We start from the raw sequence: 19,774 nt of genomic DNA on the forward strand, positions 1-19,774 counted from the left end.
GATCTCCTGACCTCGTGATCCGCCCGTCTCGGCCTCCCAAAGTGCTGGGATTACAGGCTTGAGCCACCGCGCCCGGCCTAGAAGTCTTTACTGGATCTTTTAAAATCACAATTAAGTATTTGAGAATCCATCCCCACAAAAATTAAAAAATACTATATTAGTTATTTTAAACAGTATTCATTACTTTTACTTTTTATGTTATAATAAACTTATGAATATGCATGGTACAAAGTACAAGTACAGCACATGTAGTAGTATGTGCATGTGTGTGTGTGCATATTGTATAAAAATATGAGAAAAAATTACTTATATAAAAACATACATATATAAATAAGTGTACAAGAGAGTTTTTGAATGAGAATCTGCTTTACATACTACCATTTTGAATGAAAATTATGAGTATTAATTTCCTGATTAAAGGAACTCTGTGTCTTCTCATCATGAGTCCTAAAAATAAGCCAAAATATGACTTAATCTCCATCACTTTTTTTCTTAATTACTGGCTGACTTTTTTTGTGCTTGAAATGGCATTACAATGGCAGGGAAATTTAATAATGCAAAAATCACTTTTGAAAATGAGAAAGAATAATTCTAGTTACCTTTTAAATTGATACTTTTAAAGAGAAATTCAAATCAAAAATAAATAAATTAAATTCTGAGACCAATTTGCCACTGTGAATATAAGCACATTAACCCCAGGAATAGCCAAGAACTGCACAAACCTCTCTATGAGAATGTACCAGTCTTCTTTCATTTGGCAAGAAAAAGCTCAGGAAAAGTTTGCTTGTTTAAATTCTATGAGCCTAGTCTATGGGGAAAAAAAATAGGAATATAAAAGAAATTCTTACCTCCAGCAACATATGATAGGAAGAGATGTGGACAAATGAACAACATTTACTAGAAATAGGAATTATAAATCAAATTTTGAAAACTCTATGCTAAGGAAGGAAGGAGTTATTATAAATTCACTTAGAGACCCAAACGTTAGGTTCGGCTAAAGAAATGTCAGTCTTTGATATATATTAAATATTTTCAAGAGCAAAATTGAAATTACTGAATTGGAAATGCTCCAAATTATAGGTCATCATTTATACTTTGGACAATTTTCTATGAACTCTATGTTTGCCTTTAATAATTTTAATTGGTATAATTCTTTCAAAATCCTTATTTTCAAATGGACAAAATTAAAGGATGAAACATATTCTGACCATGACTAACCATTTTACCTTAGATGTTTATAAATAACAGTTGAAAATTTCATCATTATATTGCTCTCATTTGTAAGTTCCACCATACACACACACACACACACACACACACACACACACATATATACTTTTTGGAGATGGAGTCTCTCACCCAGGCTGGAGTGCAGTGGTACCATCTCAGCTCCCTGCAACCTCCGCCTCCTGGGTTCAAGCAATTCTCCTGCCTCAGCCTCCGGAATAGCTGAGATTACCAGCATGCGCCACCATGCCCAGCTAATTTTGCATTTTTAGTAGAGACAAGGTTTCCCCATGTTGGTCAGGCTGGTCTAGAACTTCTGACCTCAGGTGATCCACCTGCCTCGGCCTCTCAAAGTGCTGGGATTACAGGTGTAAGCCACCATGCCTGGCCCACAATATTTTCTAATACTGGCATAACAACATCTTCTGAACACAAACACTCATCCACAGATTCTCATTCTTTCAATTTTCTTCTTATCAGTTATCTCTTTTGCAAGTTGAATGATAATTAAGGTGTGGAAATTACTGACAAAGCCTAGATATAGAAGTGGAAATTTTCTAGAAACATCAGTTGTAAATCTTATTTAGCGGTGACATTTCTTTCTCAATTTTTATGTTAATATATGCCTTTTCCTAATTAATCTGGACAGTTTCATCTGAAGAGATATTTTAACAGAATATAAAATGTATAAAGAAAATGCACAAACTGTCAAAATTCATCATGATGTAAAAATAGCCATAAATTTAAAAAACTGTTCAGAATTACTAACATTGCATGTAGATATCATTACAGATATGGGACTATTATTTTGAACATTTTCTTTGTTGGTGATTTCTCTCATGTTGACAATGTAATTTGAAGGTTTAAAAATGCATATGTTTAGATATACTCATCAGGGGTAAGTTATTAGTGAAACAGGTGGTTGTTCTTAAGAGGATTTAATACCAAACTTACTCTTGCTCTAAGATGTGTTATACATTTTCCTGATCAAACTCATGTGAAAAAAATGACAGATAACTAAAACTTCCTGATAATGAATGACAGAATATCTGACATAATAAATTCTCAAGGATTTTTTACTCAAACATAATTCCTGGATAGTGTCTTATAAACAGTAGCCCCTAGAAACTCTTCTTTAATGTATTCAACAATCCCCTCTGACCTTTGTTCAAAATGCTCTGGGTATAATCCATTAAAGCATGAGTGTTATCTAAATTGGTATCTAAGGGGAAGCAATGCAATGTCAATGTAAAATAAATTTCTTTCTCTCCTCTTGGTCATAATCATGATGTATGCTTTTTTTCAGAATTGAAAACATTTTTCACAGTATAGTCATCTATAGTGTGTAAAACCATGTTTACAGAATTCATATATACAGAAAAATCTCAGTCTTCAATTTGAAGGTTCTTTGCTATGCTAACATATGTTGTAGAGAATGACCACATAGTAATTGTCTAGTCTTTTCTCCTAACCCCAATAGGTAGGTATCAGAGACTCAAGAATTGTGTGACTCATAGAACAACTGCATATTTGCTTTCTATAACTACAAAGAGTTATAACTAAATTTCTTAGAAATTAGTTTGAATATGCTAAAATATATGAATAGAAATAACTGACTCCTTTTGTTTATCAGCGAAGTTGTAATTCTCTGGATTTTCAGAAAATGAAGTAAAAATCCCTATTATGTGTCTCCCCTTGGGCAGATTGCCAAGATCTCAAGTCCATTAGTTCATAACTTATCTTCTTCTGGTACAACTTCCAGTATTATTTGTAATGTTCTGGTTATTCTCTCTACAAAGAAAGAAAATAAATTAAAATGCATGGAAATCAGAAATGCATAAAACAGCAAAATAGGAATTATTTTGGGTTGAATACCAAAAACACACAACTGTCTACTTCATAGAGCACTTTCAAGAATTTTTTGCTTCATTAGAATCCTATCATGCTCAATTAATTTATTTGTCACTTCTGTAACTTCCCATGATGGCTTCTCAGCAAGAATACATTAATATTTTGCATTCAAATAGGATTTTTATTCATGGACCCGAAGAGTGAAAATATTTTGAGACAGTAGGACCAATATATAAATAAATGTTTAAAAATACACATCATATTCAACTTAAAATTGGTTTATTCTTTTTGCACCTATGAGATTACAGTCAGTTCCTCAGAAGAATCAGAAGGAGAATCAGAATATGATTTTCATTCTCTAACTTGTAACATATTATTGAGAATATTGTCTTATCTCCTAGGGCCTAATATGCCTAATCAGTAGAATGAGAGACTAAATCAGTGATTCACAAAGTGTGATCCCTGTACCAACAAAATTAGCATCACCTACCATATTAGAAATGCATCTTTGCAAGCTCAATCCTAGACCTACTAAATTAGAAACTGAAGATGGGGCCTAGTAGTCTGTAATTCTGATAGACACAAAAATGTAGGAACTGAGGACATCTCAAGAGAGGCTGACTCCAGTGTTCAGAAGGAGGCCTACCTTTTTTCCTTCAGAACCATTGGGCTAGATCTAATTCCCAAGGTCATTTTATCTCAGCAGTTCTAGAACTCTATGACCTTGGTTTCTGGTTTCTGGGGACATTAATTCTTGTTTGCCTTTTTTTTTTTTTCTTTTTTTGAGACAGAGTTTCATTCTTGTTGCCCAGGTTAGAGTGCAATGGTATGATCTCAGCTCACTGAAACTTCCACCTCCTGGATTCAAGTGATTCTCCTGCCTCAGCCTCCCAAGTAGCTGGGATTACAGGCATATGCCACCATACCAGGCTAATTTTGTATTTTTAGTAGAGACAGGGTTTCACCATGTTGATCTGGCTGGTCTTGAACTCCTGACCTCAAGTGATTTACCTGCCTCGACCTCCCAAAGTGCTGGGATTACAGGTGTGAATCACTGTGCCCAGCCAGTTTGCCTCTTATCTTTGTAATGAATTCCTACAGAACCTTTTCAATGTCCTGCTAGTCCTGGAGCCGTTTAGAGCCTGACCTCTTGATGGTTTCAGACCCAGATTGTCTTTCGTCTGGACATAGAATATTTCTCCTCATTCATGGCTTGTTATCCGTAATAGCTCCTTTCAGGCCATATTTAATGACATTTAAAAAGGTATTTTTTTCAGGCAAGGCACAGTGGCTCATGCCTGTAATCCCAGCACTTTGGGAGGCCGAGGCGGGTGAATCGCCTGAGGTTGGGAGTTCGAGACCAACCCCAGTAACATGGAGAAACCCTGTCTCTACTAAAAATATAAAATTAACTGGGTGTGATGGTGCATGCCTGTAATCCCAGCTACTCAGGAGGCTGAGGCAGGAGAATCACTTGAACCCAGGAGGCAGCGGTTACGGTGAGCCGAGTTTGCACCATTACTCTCCGGCCTGTGCAACAAGAAAGAAACTCCATCTCAAAAACAAAAAAAAGGTATTTTTTCATCCTTTTCTTCCTGTGTTTGTCCAAGATGTTGTCCTCAGCCCATTAGTTTTACAGTCTACATTAATTGTAAGGGGCCCAGCACAGTCGCGGTAAATTATAAACTCTATGTGAATGTTTCCTAAATAAACTGTGTTTTACACAGCCCACTCTTTACATTGAGATGTAAGTGCAGCATAAGGGAGCACTCAAGAGCAATTAAAGCCCATATTTTCAGAAAAGGGAAATGACAAAATTATTCTATAAAAAATAGGCATTTTTGGGAAAAGGAAATATTAATAAATTGTAAAGAAAATGTAGCTTAAACAGAGAAGGGGCTAGGGATATGTGACAGTAGTTTAAAACAAACAAATAGAAAAACAAGAGATCTCAGGCATCTGCAATGGCCAAACGAAAAGCAGTGATGTTAAAGAGACATCATCTCCAGCCCTGCCTCCCTAAAGAGATCCTGCCGATAGCCTCCTGAACTAATCTCCATGACTGCCCTCCACACCCAACACGAAAGCCTTTTCCAAAAGTGTCTCTCTATATTCAGGGATCCCCAGATGTCTGCTATCTTAGAACATGCCTCCATTCAGACAAATGAGGAGCAACTTAGATCCTGCTGCTTCCCTAATGTGTCATTCTTCCTAAAAGCTTGGTTTGGGTCCATTATTCAGTAGCACATCATCATAGAATCTCTATTCTGGTTTTGCACACTTTCTGCTATCTTTCCTTTTCCTTTGTGTTCAGTCAGCCCCGCTGACAATATCCAATGTATCTTGCTTATGTGATCTCTCTTGGAATCTCAGGATTTGAATGACTTTCATCGTAATGAAGGCTTCTACAGAGTAGTTGATTTTGACCATGAGTACCTGTTGGAGTCACACCAACTTTCCCTTCCAGATTATCTGACAGCAGTGGACCAGACAGCGGTGCTCAAGAGAGTCAAGTATGTCTTTAAGGAAACTTCCCGCTTGCCTGGGAAAGCTGCAGAGCATGTGGCATTCAACTGCCATGTCTACATCCATGTTCAAAAACAGTCTTTCGGCTTTAAGGATAATCAACCCATGGTACTCTTTCTTTAAATAAAGGTGTGTTAATGAGTCTGCATTTGGTGTTTTCAGTAACTGTAAGGTACAAGACCAAATAACAGTTGTAGTATTTTTAGCTTTACCTTTCATGTTCAGTGTTATTCTTGAAATAATTTGAAACAACAACTGGCCTTGCAAAATTTGATTTACCCAACCATACCTGGTACCAGCATGGGAACTACAGCAAAATTGCCTACATTTTGATGTAGCACAAGGTCATTTTTTTTTCTGGAAGTGTTCATAAGAATAATAGTATTTTTTTAAGGGTACAAATATTTTCACAAGCATGAGCTCATTTTATCCTTACAATGAAGATAGTTTGGACCCCTAAGAAATGCAGGGAAGCTTAATTAATTTGCATATCACACCACAGTATTTGTGAACAGTCTGTTAAATGCATTATTCAGCTTTCAGTGACTTAACATAAATGAAGTTATCTTGACTGACTGTATGCAGCATATGTTTTTAGGACTCTCGAGTTGCAAATTCGCTGTCCACAAAGATGCATTACAGTCATTCTGCTGGTGTTTCCCAATCTGATTTTTTATAATTAAAGATTTTGTTTAAATAAGACTGTCCTCTATCTCTCTCCCTGAGCAAGAGGGACCCACTTCCAGTCACCCTACTCAACCCCGTGACAAGGTTTGGCTGATAAATAGAGACAGCCAAGTAAAACGGCTGCTGTGAGCCCTGGCCCAGGTTTGCCAGGTCTTGCTATCTTTGTGTATTTGCATATGTCATTGGGGTATCTGCCCCTTTTTCCTCACGTGAGAAGCTTGTGTTTCTGTAAGTAAATAAATAATATAACTAACCCACCAGAAGAATAAACCACTGTGTCACAGATGGCAGAAAAAAGCTTTCTGTGTATCTCACCATTCCCTTAAGAGCATGTTTTCTTTTCTCCCTAGAAATGCTATCAAACAAAAAGTGGTTCAATACTGGCATCCTGTGGCTGGAGAGATTTATCAAATCTCTGATAAATCTCAGCTCCTCGGATTCTGAACATTCCCTGGCTGTCAGTTCTCAGCAACCTTTCACCATTTTCTGAGTGCTATTTGGTTACCTCTCATTTTTCATGGAGACAACCTAGGTAAAATGTATTTTGATAGACTATCATTTTCACAGGGCTAATCTATTCATGCATTATCAGGGTAAAAATAAATGATAATATAAGGGTTATGGAATTTTACCAAATGAAAGCACATGATATCAAATCATTGAAAAAACTGCTCCAAGCACAGGCTCTTGGTCTCTAAGTTCACACTGAGTTTCTCTCTAACAAAAAGATCATAGAGTAGTTGGGAGAAGGATCAGGGCACTGCCTCAGGATTCTGTTGTTTGTGTGTCTGTGTGTGAGTGTTTTGTTTTGGCCAAAGGCTAAGAAAATACTTCCTATTGCAGCAATAAATATTATGAATTTTCTTTATTTTACTACAAGAATGCTGCCTCAGAGAAAAATCAAACAAAATTACGGAGGACTGTTGCTTTTGCTACTCACTTTCAAGGCAGCTATAAAGATAAAGAGTTACAATGATCGCAGTTTAAAAGCAGTATTGCCATGCTCCCTGGTAAGACTTAATGGCATTTTTGAGAACCAAATAACCATTATGGGACTACTCCATTGCTGCTAGTTTCACAAATGGCTAACACTAAATTTGGAGGCCTTGGAAATGTTCAAAACATCATTAGAGACAGAAAAATAGGAAAAAACTTTAAAATTACATGAACACCAAAAGACATCAATGAGGGATCAAGCATGAAAACTGCTTGTTGGGATGAACTGACAAAGAAATAATGCAAAGTACACACATGTTTGTTAGCAAGAGGAAAGGACTATTAGAGTTGGCTGACTCCAAACAGGAGAAACAAATGCCTGCTAAAGTGGGATGGAACAATGGCTTCCCTCTTTAATCATACTCCCTCTCGTTCTAGTCTAACTCTAGGACCACCAGCTCTTTCTTCCTCAATTCTGTTAATTTTCTGTGCTGCTCAGGGGTTTTAACTGTCTCAGTTAGTATGGGAGACAGACATAGATCTCACAGCAATGAGTGCTAATCTGTCCTAAATGTTAGCAATGAATAAAGCAACCCTAATGGTAAATGGTATTTAGTAAGATCCCTTTTCCCTCCGAATAGGCTCTATCTTTAGTGTTTAGAACAAAGAGAACTTAAAAACATTCCACAGAAAACTAGTGTGATCTGAGAAGAAATGGAGATTAAATACTCAGTTAAGGCAATCAGTGCGCCTGTGTCAGCCATAAAGCACCTCATTTGTATAGTAACATTTCTTTGGGGAAACGAAATCCAGATATAAATAGCAGTATAAGATCTAAAGATGCAAAATTCCAATTGAATGCTAATAAAAGGTATTAACAAAACTGCTTTAAAGGACTGACTTCTCAATGAGTCTGCACAGCACACTAGAGATTCAATATGCATATCAAGGTTTTTGGTTGTTTGTTTTCTAGTAACACTGCCATCATTTATTAATAATTTAACCAGAAATCTCCCTAACCTTTTAACTGGAATTTAAAAAATTAATTATGGTAAAGTAAGTAAATTAAAACAAAGAAAAAGTATGAAAGCTATGTTCTAAACTCACCAAATTCACCAGCGAGACTAGATCTGCCCTTCTGGCTGTATTTGTGACCTACCTGCCCCCCTCTCTTCCACAAGGTATCCAGTCTAGAAAGAGCATGAACTTAGAAGTCCAGCAGATGTGGGTTCAATTCCTAGTTCTATGGTTTAAAATATGTACACTCAAAAATAAATTATCCATTTTTCTGAGCCCTGGTTTTCTCATCTGGACTTGGCAATAACAGCACCTCACCCAACAACCTTGTTGAGGATTGCTTGAGAAGATCATGTAGGGGAAAGGACTCAGGAGAGCCTCTGACAGAGAGACAAGCTTTCAACACAGGCTATTCATAAGCACCCTTCCTACCTAATGATCTACTATGTTTTCTCCTCCCCCAATTTAACTGGTCACCAAGTCTTGCTGGTTTTCCTTTTAGTATATTTTTCACTTTCTCTCACACCCTGCTAATACTGCCTGTCTTCAGAACCCCCTTCAATTCTCAACAGGACTGCTGCAGTAACCACCAAAGTCGATGTTCTGTCTTCAGCCCCAACCTATCTTAATCCATCCTCACAACCCCCAGGGTGACTCTCCTAAAATATAAAACTGCCTGAGTTTGACTTTCAGCTACTCTACTTTAAATCTGTATGACTTGGAACAAGTGACCTGAATTCTCTCATGCTATAAATCAAAGCCTATTAAATGGGGTTAATAATTTTTCCTACCTCAGTAGGATATTATGAGAATTAAATAAAGTCTTGTTCCCCTCCCTGTGTCCATGTGTTCTCACTATTCAACTCGCACTTATGAGTGAGAACATGTGGTGTTTGGTTTTCTGTTCCTGTGTTAGTTTGCTGAGAATAACGGCTTCCAGCTTCATCTATGTCCCTGCAAAGGATATTAACTCATTCTTCTTTATGGCTGCATAGTATTCTACGGTATACATGTGCCACATTTTCCTTATCCAGTGTATCATTGATGGGCATTTGGGTTGGTTCCAAGTTTTTGCTATTTATAAATAGTGCTGCAGTAAACATATGTGCTCATGTGTCTTTATAGTAGAATGATTTATAATCCTTTGGGTATATACCCAGTAATGGGATGGCTGGGTCAAATGATATTTCTGGTTCTAGATCCTTGAAGAATTGCCACACTGTTTTCCACAATGGTTGAACTAATTTACACTCCCACCATAGCACATGTACAACTATGTAACAAACCTGCACATTCTGCACATTTATTCCATAACTTAAAGTAAAATTTAAAAAAAAGAATTAAATGAAGTCATACACGTGCACACACATGTGGAAGCTGATATTGTTCTCTTCATTGTTCTTGTTATTATAATCCTTCATGAGGCACCCTTCCTTTTAAGGTACTGCACAGTCATAATGTTTAAGGCATTTGCAGGCCACTGCCTAACTTCCCAATAAATCTCATGTCACTCATCAAGTTACATGTTACGATATAGAATCACCAAACTGCATTCAACCCAGAAGGAAAATAATTAGGTTAGTAAGGGATTCAAAGAGAGATTAGGTCGTTTAGAGAACTACTGATAAAATTTCATTTAAAACAAAGCTGTTTCTCCTAAGAAGTGATTAAGGCAGCCCAAACTAATATCCTCAAAGGATTCAATGGCTGTACCCTAAATGTCCTTCCTGCCAAAAAGTAGTTCCAATTAAAATGCCATAATGTTCTCAAATTATCAATTATGCCACTTACATTTTTAAATGTTAAGTATATTACGTATGTACACCTTTACGGGTTTTCTACATGGTGTTGCACAATGTCCTGAAAGTATTTAAAATTCTTACCTGACATTATTCTAAACCACTTGGGTTTCTTGTCCCATATAATAAAGAGATAATATGCAGGCACTCCAGTCAGAGTGATGATAAAGCCAATCCCCGTACTAAATGGGTCCGAATAGAGGGAAAGGGCAACCATGAAGAGGCATGTGAAGGAAAACAAAGCTGGGATGAACAGTGGAACCTGGAACACAGAACACAAAAAAGTCACTTCAAACATGTTCAAGCAACAGAAGTTGGGTTTGAGATGAGCATGTCAGTCATGACATATACTTTAGTGATATGCTGTAGTCATGCGACCAGGTGATAGGCACCAATGTGCCTTACCTTAGTAACAAAATCTCTTTCATGGTGCACAGATAATGTATTAAATGTACTCTTGGCCGGGTGCGGTGGCTCACACCTGTAATCCCAGCACTTTGGGAGGCCGAGGCAGGTGGATCACGAGGTCAGGAGATCGAGACCATCCTGGCTAACACGGTGAAACCCCGTCTCTACTAAAAATACAAAAAAAAAACCTAGCCGGGTGAGGTGGCGGGCGCCTGTAGTCCCAGCTACTCCGGAGGCTGAGGCAGAAAGAATGGCATGAACCCGGGGAGTGGAGCTGCAGTGAGCGGAGATCGCACCACTGCACTCCAGCCCAGGTGGGACAGAGCCAGGACTCCGTCTCAGAAAACAAAAAAAAAAAAAAAAAAAAAGAAAAAAATTAAATGTACCTCCCTTAAATGTCTTAGATGTAATTCAACTTAATTTAAATTGTTTTTAATTATTTAGATAGAACAAAATCTAAGGACAAAAAAGGATATTTTATTAGAGATGTTCTGTTGGAATTATTTTACTAGTTAAATGCCATGATGATTATGGTTTTGATTTTAAAAGACTGACTCTTTGATAATTATGATTAGAACCCACTTTAATGTGGAGTCAAGAGCACCGGCTGCTTCTTACATGTTAAAGTCTTCCAGTGCATATTGATTTTCTGTTGAGATTCACAATAAGAACGGACAGGAATAAAACAAGCCAACTCCTATTCAACCACTAATAAAGATACCACCAGCATTAGGCAATGAATATTATTAGAAACAAATCCTGACAACATGACTGACAACATTATCTATGCCATTTCTTAAAAACAAATAAATGATGAGGTCAAATCAATCTGTGAGTCAAGTCTGAAGAAGATGACAAGCTTCTTCTCCAGTCCTCCAAAACGGAAATGCTTACTTATGGGAAATAGGTATTAAGTGGTAAATTCATAGATCTTCTCTTTCCCCGTATACTTTACATTTCTATTCCTTTTAGAGTGTATAATATAGAGAAAGAGCAATGTAACAAATGACAACATTTAAGTACTTAAAATGCCTATTTTGTAAAGGCAAATTTCTTTTTGGAATTGGCATTAACGAAGTATCTCCCTTACTCCTTCTCACCACGGCTGTCCACAACTCCAGCATAAAGACAGACAGAAGTAGCCCATACTTTGAGTATATCAGGTCGTTGAACACATTCATGAAAAATCAACATACCAAACATTCATTCGTACCGTCATTTTTCAAAAATGTGACATACAAAGTTCAGCACGTCACATAAAAAATTGGATGAACTATTTTTTTCCAACTTAAAATAAATCCAACAGGAAAGCACTGCCTGCAAGAGTTAAACATTTTTATTCCACAGATGCTGCCCCCAGCCCAACCTCCCCATCAGTAAGTTATGACCAAGGGAGGACTAGGTATTAGGAGAAAGATTTATGTAAACCCATCAAGATTGCTGAGGTTACCTTGAAAGGACGATGCATATCTGGGCATTTGTATCGAAGATAAATCAGCCCAGCAACTGCCAGCCCAATAAAAAGCCACCTGGCAAAACTGAGGAAATTCAAAAGACTGTCGAGGTCTCCAGAGAAGAGCATTATCATTGTCAAAGGGTGCTGAGGGGGGAAAGGGAAGCAAGCTTGGTGAATTCAGTGAAAACACAGATGATTAACAACAAAAACCTCGCTACGCATTATGACCATTTTCAAATAATTATTTATACCAATAAATTATCATCATAGTTAAAACCTGGATTTGACTAATCTCTTTCCTGTAATCTGCTGTCATAATCCATTTACACACCAGTAACAGTATGAGAGTGATATGGCCATTATACTTTACTCAAGTGGAATTCTATATGAATGTTGTGTTTTGTTTTTAGTTCCTTTTGCATTTGAGAGAAGATAATATGTTTTCAAAGAGTAAAAGAAAGGGTACTCAATGACTCAAAATTGAAAGACTCAAAGATTGAGATGATTAGTAAATAACCAATAATAAACAGTAAAAGAGACCCAACTGGAAGATGTACAGAAAGCTCTGCAAATGCTCTGATGAGCTCTTGGCTATCCACACACAGGAAATACAGACACTCATGGGTGATTCTGTTGGCTCTTGATTGCAAAACATTGAACTTTTTTCCTCCACATTTACTCTCCTGGTGTGCTTGTTGTGTGTGACCCTCAAGACCACGGAGAAGAATGAAGCGCAGAGATCAGCTTAGCAAGTCTCTGCAGCTGCACATGCCAAGGACAGCATGACTGATAGCAGAGGCTTAAAATGAAAGCCCTCTTCACGGAATAATACATTCTGTTCCCACAAGTGACGCTAAAGTCCAGATTCTGCACAGAGAGTACGCACACTTTTAAAAGAAATTTCAAGGAAACATTCTGAAACAAATTAAATGCATGAAAAAAAAAAATGTTCAGTGCATTCTATGGTGCTCCTGACAACAGATTCCAGTTGAGAGAAATGTTACAAAATCATCATTAAAAATGAATATAACATTGCCAATGGGTATTTGAGGACTTTTACACCTTATACAGTCTTTTGTAGCTCACATTTCACAACACTTTGCTCTGCATAAAGAATTTTACAACTCAAATTTACCTCATGGTGCTTTTATTTTATCCTGTAGGATAAAAGACATTATTTGCTCTCAAATGTCTCAAATGAATAATGGCACTGTCTAGGATTTTATCAATTCTTTCAATAATTTTGTGTGCATTTCATGATAAGGTGCCTAGATGGCACATCTGGGTACTTTTTGGGCTGTAGCTTTTTGCTCTACTTTCCTTAAGCAGTTGGGACTTACTCTACATTCTTTTCTGTGAGGTGCTATGTCGATGAGAGGAACCAAGCTAATCATTTTCCTTAGACCTTACACATTTTTGCAAAGACAAAAGAGAGGTGATGTGATTTTTTGCCCCAAAGCATCAAATGGGCATCAGAAACATGGAGTAAAGGGAAGAGATGGAAGATATCCTGCCTCCCAAACTCCACCATGACATACATTAGCAGTGAATGAGAAAGTAAAGTACTATTAATGTCTGGTTGGAATTCCTTTTTGCTAACTTATTATTCAAGGTTATATCTAGATACACTTGTTAATATGCATTACCAAAACAATAACAGCTGGCAGAGGAGTGTGCTTGCGGACATGAATCATGGAGAGGATTTCTGGAAGGTGACCCTCTCGAGACGCAACATAGAATAACCTGATGGGAGAGAAATGTGGGTGGAGTTGACTGTATGATTGATCATTTCAAAGGGAAAATCCAGAAATCCCAGAGAAAACTTGCATCTTTTTCATACCAAATGGTCAGGCATTTCTTAGGTGATTGCCTAAGTTCACCTTTCAAATAAGGTGAAGAAACATCATAGGAAATCTAAATTTGAATTTTGCAAAATCTGCCAACATTATATTATTCTTTGAAGAGAAAGAATAGCAATATCTGATTCAGCATAGCGCTTTCTACATATAAATAGCTGATGGGAAATCTAGTTCTAAATTCCTGGTATTTATATGTGTGTTGTCAATACAATTCTACAAACACACGCACATGTACATCCACAGGTACACACACATGTATGTAGCATTCACATTTATCTGATTGGGTTTTAATCTTATATTAAAACAAAAAGACTTTTGCATCAAACTAAACAAAGGAAATACAGATGGTAGGGGTGGTGATTTCTGATGTCTCTTACTTTACTTTTTTTTTTTGGCATCTTCAGAGAAACAGAAAATTACATCACCAGAAATAAAATGCCGTTGTTAGACTCTGTGGAAATACTATTTTTAAAAAAGCCACATGTCAGGCTTCCAAATAAGCTATTAATAGGCAAGCAGTGCCCTCTAATGGACAGAATAAAACATGCTGTTGATACTTGGACCATTTCAATCTTGCATGTCCCTTTAAAACAACAGGTTTGGAGGCACTATTTCTTTTCTTTTTAAAGTTATCCTTATCACATCCAATCTCAAAAACAGAAATGTGTTTCTGGAAATATATGAACTCACTCACCTGGAGACAGCAAACACACCACCATTCATGGAGCCAAAGCAGGAGAGGGCAACAAAGATCGGAACTGCTAATGAGAAATTTCCCAGTAGCCGCTCAGAAAAGGTCTAGTGAAAGAAAGAACGAAGCAAATTAATGCCTTGCCAGAAAGTGGAATACAATGAAACAATTTAGACCAAACTAGAGACTTTCTACTAGCCTGGTGATACTTATATGTTTTATAATTTCTCTCTTTGGTTAGGGTCAGACTAACTCCATAGACAATAATCAAAAGCAAGGACCATGACATTGCTTGTTGCAAAACTGTAGTCAAAGGTCTAAACAGGCACCTTCTCTCTACTTTCAAAAAGCAATGATCCATTTATCGAATCTTTATCAACTATGATGTGTATTGTCTCTGACTCTGACAAGTGATAAAAGCTCAAATCAGAATTCTACTTCTGGAGATAGAAATCTTTCTGTATAATACCTTCTCTTTAGCCTGGAAAACCATGTTTGATATTGAGATACACTGAGAAGTATTACAAATGTGTGTTTCATATGCCAATCCCATTGTTAGGAGGTAAATAAAATAACTGATGACTTAATAATTTATAGCATATACATGAGTAGCTCTGAAAATCTTTTTCCCAGCAAATCACACTAGCTAAACCTCTGTTTATAAGGTCACCCCCTCCCCCTCATGTATCTGTCAATTTATTTTGTGGTTTCCTATAAAACGGCTAGAACACAAATAAAAGTCCAATAAGCCACAGAAACTTAAAAGATAAACACAACTTCTAAAACATTATTTTATGCCATGATATGTGCAATATTGCAAATTTCCATGAAGGATGTATTTTCCAAAAACGAAAATGTGTTGGATTCATTAGTTGTCCTTGATGCAGCTGGTGCTATGTAATTAGTGGGGCACATTATGCCCAAAGAGTAAGTGCTGCCCTTTGTCTCGAAAGATGAGATGACTGACCTGACTTCAATAAGCTTTGTGTATTTGATTGTCTGGTGGGACCTAGAGCAGTGGTCAAAGTCTTTTTCAATACAGTGAACTCAAACAGGTTCAAATGAAATGAGATAATTTATTCCCTGTAGATGTTGCTGATATGAGGTTATACTAACTATTTTAAAAGGAACTGACATCAGGTAATGGGAACTTAATTTTTCACCATTCATTGTTATGAAGTCAAGAGTGAATGGTCTCTTACTAGCTGTGTTATGCAAAATAAAAGTATGAGTCACCAAGTCTTTTTTTTTTTTTTTTTTTTTTGAGATGGAGTCTCTCTCTGTCACCCAGGCTGGAGTGCAGTGGTGTGATCTCTGCTCACTGCAAGCTCCGCCTCCCGGGTTCATGCCATTCTCCTGCCTCAGCCTCCCAAGTAGCTGGGACTACAGGCTCCTGCCACCACACCTGGTTAATTTTTTTTGTTGTTGTTTTATTTTTAGTGGAGATGGGATTTCAGCATGTTAGTCAGGATGGTCTTGATCTCCTGACCTCGTGATCCACCCGTCTCGGCCTCCTAAAGTGCTGGGATTACAGGTGTAAGCCATCGTGCCCAGCCAGAATAACAGTCTTATAACATGATCACTGGGGACAAAGATGGTCCTGGTGTCAAATAAATTTTGGAAAATGCTATAAAATTATGTGTATCCACTTCTTAGGGAGTTAAAATTCATGTTGGTATCTTGAATATTCTGAGAAGTATTATAACAACAACATCTGTTTAACTTTGAATAACCCAGTATTTCCTAAATTTATTAATATTCCAGGGCTACTATTCAAAAGGATATACTAGGAAAACCAAATTTACACGGTCCACATCAAAATTCTTAAGTGACAGTTGGGGAAAGGATTTTGAGTTCGCATTTGAAAAGTTTATAAATAGGAAAATGTACAGAACAAATTGTAATTTGCATACAAAAAATGCATTTACTTAGATTCAGTAACTGTCTACCTATCTTTAAAGACATGCTGGGAGAATAAGCCTTGACAGATTTTCAAGCATGTTGTGTGTGAAATTGTTTTATAAGCAATTAGAAATAATGGGAAAGCATATAGGAATTTAGATGTATCAGTTAAAAGGAACACACTAAGGTATGCTGTAAAATTTTTAAATATTCATTATTATTCAGGTCAAGAAAAGATTACAGAATTTCAAAACACTTTCTGCTAGAGGGAACTACTATAAAATTGCATCAACTCATTAACCTAAATTCCAATTGGCATTTTCCCAACTTGGACTTACCACTGCCACTGCATTTGAAAGCAACAGCTCCTCAGCATTAATGGTCGTAAAGTAGGCCACATTTGTCAGCACATAGCCAATGGTGACAATGGCCATGGATATACATATTGCAAGGGGAATGGTTCTGAAATGCACAAAGGAATTACTTATTCATTATCTTTTGTTAGTCATTCTCTGATACCGAAGAAAATAACAAGCTAATTCAAATGAAGAATATAATGGTATCTACAATAATTATAGGCTCTGTTGGGTATGTATACACATTTCATCAGGGCAAAGAACCACATATTCCTTTGTAACTTAATAAGGTCCACGGGGGCAGATACTTCGTCTGTCTTGTCTATTGCTATACCCCAGAACATATGGATTTATGTCACTCATGTACTCCGTAAATGCTACAGCAGTGTTTCTCAAACTTGAGATGCATCAGAATCACATGCAGGGCTTGTTAAAACACAGACTGCTGAGCTCCACCCCACAGTTTCTAATTCAGTAGGATTTGCATTTCCTTATACGTTCCTAGGTGATTCTGAGGCTGCTGATCAGACTACACTTTGAGAACCACTATCCTATAAACATTTCTAATACTAATTCACTGCCTTGACATCTTTCTAACACTAGTCCTTAAAAATGTTTTTCACTCCGGGCGCGGTGGCTCAAGCCTGTAATCCCAGCACTTTGGGAGGCCGAGACGGGCGGATCACGAGGTCAGGAGATCGAGACCATCCTGGCTAACACGGTGAAACCCCGTCTCTACTACTAAAAAAATACAAAAAAAATCTAGCCGGGCGAGGTGGGGGGCGCCTGTAGTCCCAGCTACTCCGGAGGCTGAGGCAGGAGAATGGCGTAAACCCGGGAGGCGGAGCTTGCAGTGAGCTGAGATTCGGCCACTGCACTCCAGCCCGGGCTACAGAGCGAGACTCCATCTCAAAAAGAAAAAAAAAATGTTTTTCACATTCAATGTTTTTTCCATCAGTAGTTTTCCTTACCAACAAATAAACGTGCACTTTTGGAAGTATGATAGAGGGATATATCTACCTTTCTAAATGTGGCCATAATTTTGTATAAAACACAAGAAAGCACAGAAGTGTTCACAATAATGACTTTGTACTGCCCTGCTGTGAGTTCAAAGGAAGCTCAAGATTGTGAGTATGTAATAATGCAACAGCACAGATAATCCCATGAAATTAGAGGTGACATGCTGTGAAGTACAGACAACCAGACAGTGCTGACACTATGTGGCATCAAGAAGTACCCGACACAAATGCAATATTATATGTCTTCATTTAATGCACTGGGAAAGCCAGGAAGTTACTGACCCTAATAATTTGATTCCATGTTACCAATACACATTACTTGCTTAACATAATCGCCTCTTCAGACTCTCTCCAGTTCAGGCAGCTTAAACCTTCAACTGCCTGCACAAAGGCTGATCATTTTTCAGCCATAGTGCTTATCAGCCCTCATGGAGCCTTCACCCTGCTGGGTGCCACTAATGAAGACCTCAATACAATTTCTTCGAAGATGAAAATGTAGTTCAGAATCGGGGAGGGGAAAGGCACAGCCTGTCTCACTACCCAAGCTGGGTGTGTTTACCACACTAAGTCCCAGCACATTATACTGAACAGCGAAATCCCCTGTTGAAAACATGCGAGCCTAGCCAGTCAGCAACTGTCATTCATTATGCTGCTTGGAGCCTGACACTTTCCCCGATTCCCAAAGCCTTCAGCCTTGATGGGGAAACACATTGACCTCTAAATGCTGACATCCTAATATGAAAGTAGCAGATGGTCCCCTTCCCCAGTGTGAAGAGGGTCCTGTGGAATTTTCTGTTAACACTATAACATGCATTGCTAGTTGTGATTGATAAATGCTAAATTTAAGTAAAGAATATCACTGAGCCAATCAAATATAAAAGGATGAATGGCATAAAGCAAATTAAAGATGAATTCTGTTTCTTTGTAAGAAGGGCTATTGTAAATGCAAAAGGGTAAGAAGGAGAACATGAAGGTGTATACACAGCTTTTCAACCACTCAGTGTATTATTTTGACCTTGAATCCTTTCAGCTTTTATAACACCCCCACATAGGGAGTAAATTCTTTCTGTGAAGGAGAGGGGAAGAGAGGAAAAGAAGAGAAAAAGACTCTCTGTTCTTTGTAAGCATATGATTAAGGTATATAAAGGTTCCATTAATAAAAAATGAAGTGACATTATTAATTGCAGTGAAGTAACCTGTCCAAAACAGAGAGCACTGTCACATCACATGATGCTGCAAAATAGCAGAAAGAAATAAGTCTGAAATTTGGGATTGTGACTCTCCCAGCATAGAATTTATCTTCCCAGTCCAGCTCCTCCAAGTCAGCCGCCTGCCTGTTTCCTGCCTAGACATTACAGTCTCTCTGAGGGCCGTTTCCTAAATTGATCTAAGCAGAAGGTATCCCAGAAAATCTAACATTCTAGGTTGGTTTCCCTTCATTCTGTTTGTTAATAACAAAAACAACAGGAGCAGCTGCTACCATTGGGCTGCTATGTGCCCAACATTTTATAAGGCACTTTACATATGTGTCTCCTTTTGTCCTTAGAAAATTCTGTGATTTAGGAACATCAGCACATTTTATATATGAGAAAATAAAGTCTTCAAGAGCTTAAATAACTATTTAAGGATACAAAATTGGTAAGGGGAAGCCCCAGAATTCAGGTGTATACACATTCTACGTTGAAATTCGGGCATTTGGACCACCAAAGTGTGTTCACTTTCAAGCATGTGGGTCCCTCAACTCTACTACTTTTAAGGAAAATCACAGTTGTTTAAAATAAAGTTTACTGGAGCTTTTATCAAGCTAGTATTTCTCATGTATTCCTTGACACTACAATTTTATCTACTATAAAGACGGGGACAAACTTATTTCATGAGTTTTATCACTTTTCTGTGTAACATGAACTGTAATGTGAAGTGAATGTTTTCAAATAGTTTCACTGCTTAGGAAAGACAATTTTAAAATTATATATTATTTAAAAGAAAACAGAAGCTTACAATAAATTTCCCTAAAAAACTTTTTTTATAGAAAAAGAGGGA

At 37.4% G+C, this 19,774-nt stretch overlaps 1 protein-coding gene across 1 annotated transcript in view; it reads right to left on the minus strand.

Annotated features, from left to right (window-relative positions):
• Window positions 1-1,336: 1,336 nt before the first annotated feature.
• The window catches only part of SLC7A11 (solute carrier family 7 member 11), a 73,719-nt gene continuing 55,281 nt past the window's right edge, over window positions 1,337-19,774 (minus strand). The window contains exons 7-12 of the mRNA XM_017884052.1: window positions 16,698-16,821; window positions 14,461-14,564; window positions 13,554-13,650; window positions 11,902-12,051; window positions 10,128-10,305; window positions 1,337-3,018 (exon numbers count right to left, since the gene is read on the minus strand). Coding sequence (XP_017739541.1) covers window positions 2,957-3,018; window positions 10,128-10,305; window positions 11,902-12,051; window positions 13,554-13,650; window positions 14,461-14,564; window positions 16,698-16,821 — 715 coding nt within the window. The 3' untranslated portion in view covers window positions 1,337-2,956. The remainder of the gene's footprint in view (window positions 3,019-10,127; window positions 10,306-11,901; window positions 12,052-13,553; window positions 13,651-14,460; window positions 14,565-16,697; window positions 16,822-19,774) is intronic.

Source organism: Rhinopithecus bieti, unplaced genomic scaffold (assembly GCF_001698545.2).
Source record: "Rhinopithecus bieti isolate Rb0 unplaced genomic scaffold, ASM169854v2 scaffold_13709, whole genome shotgun sequence".
Lineage (NCBI taxonomy): Eukaryota > Metazoa > Chordata > Mammalia > Primates > Cercopithecidae > Rhinopithecus > Rhinopithecus bieti.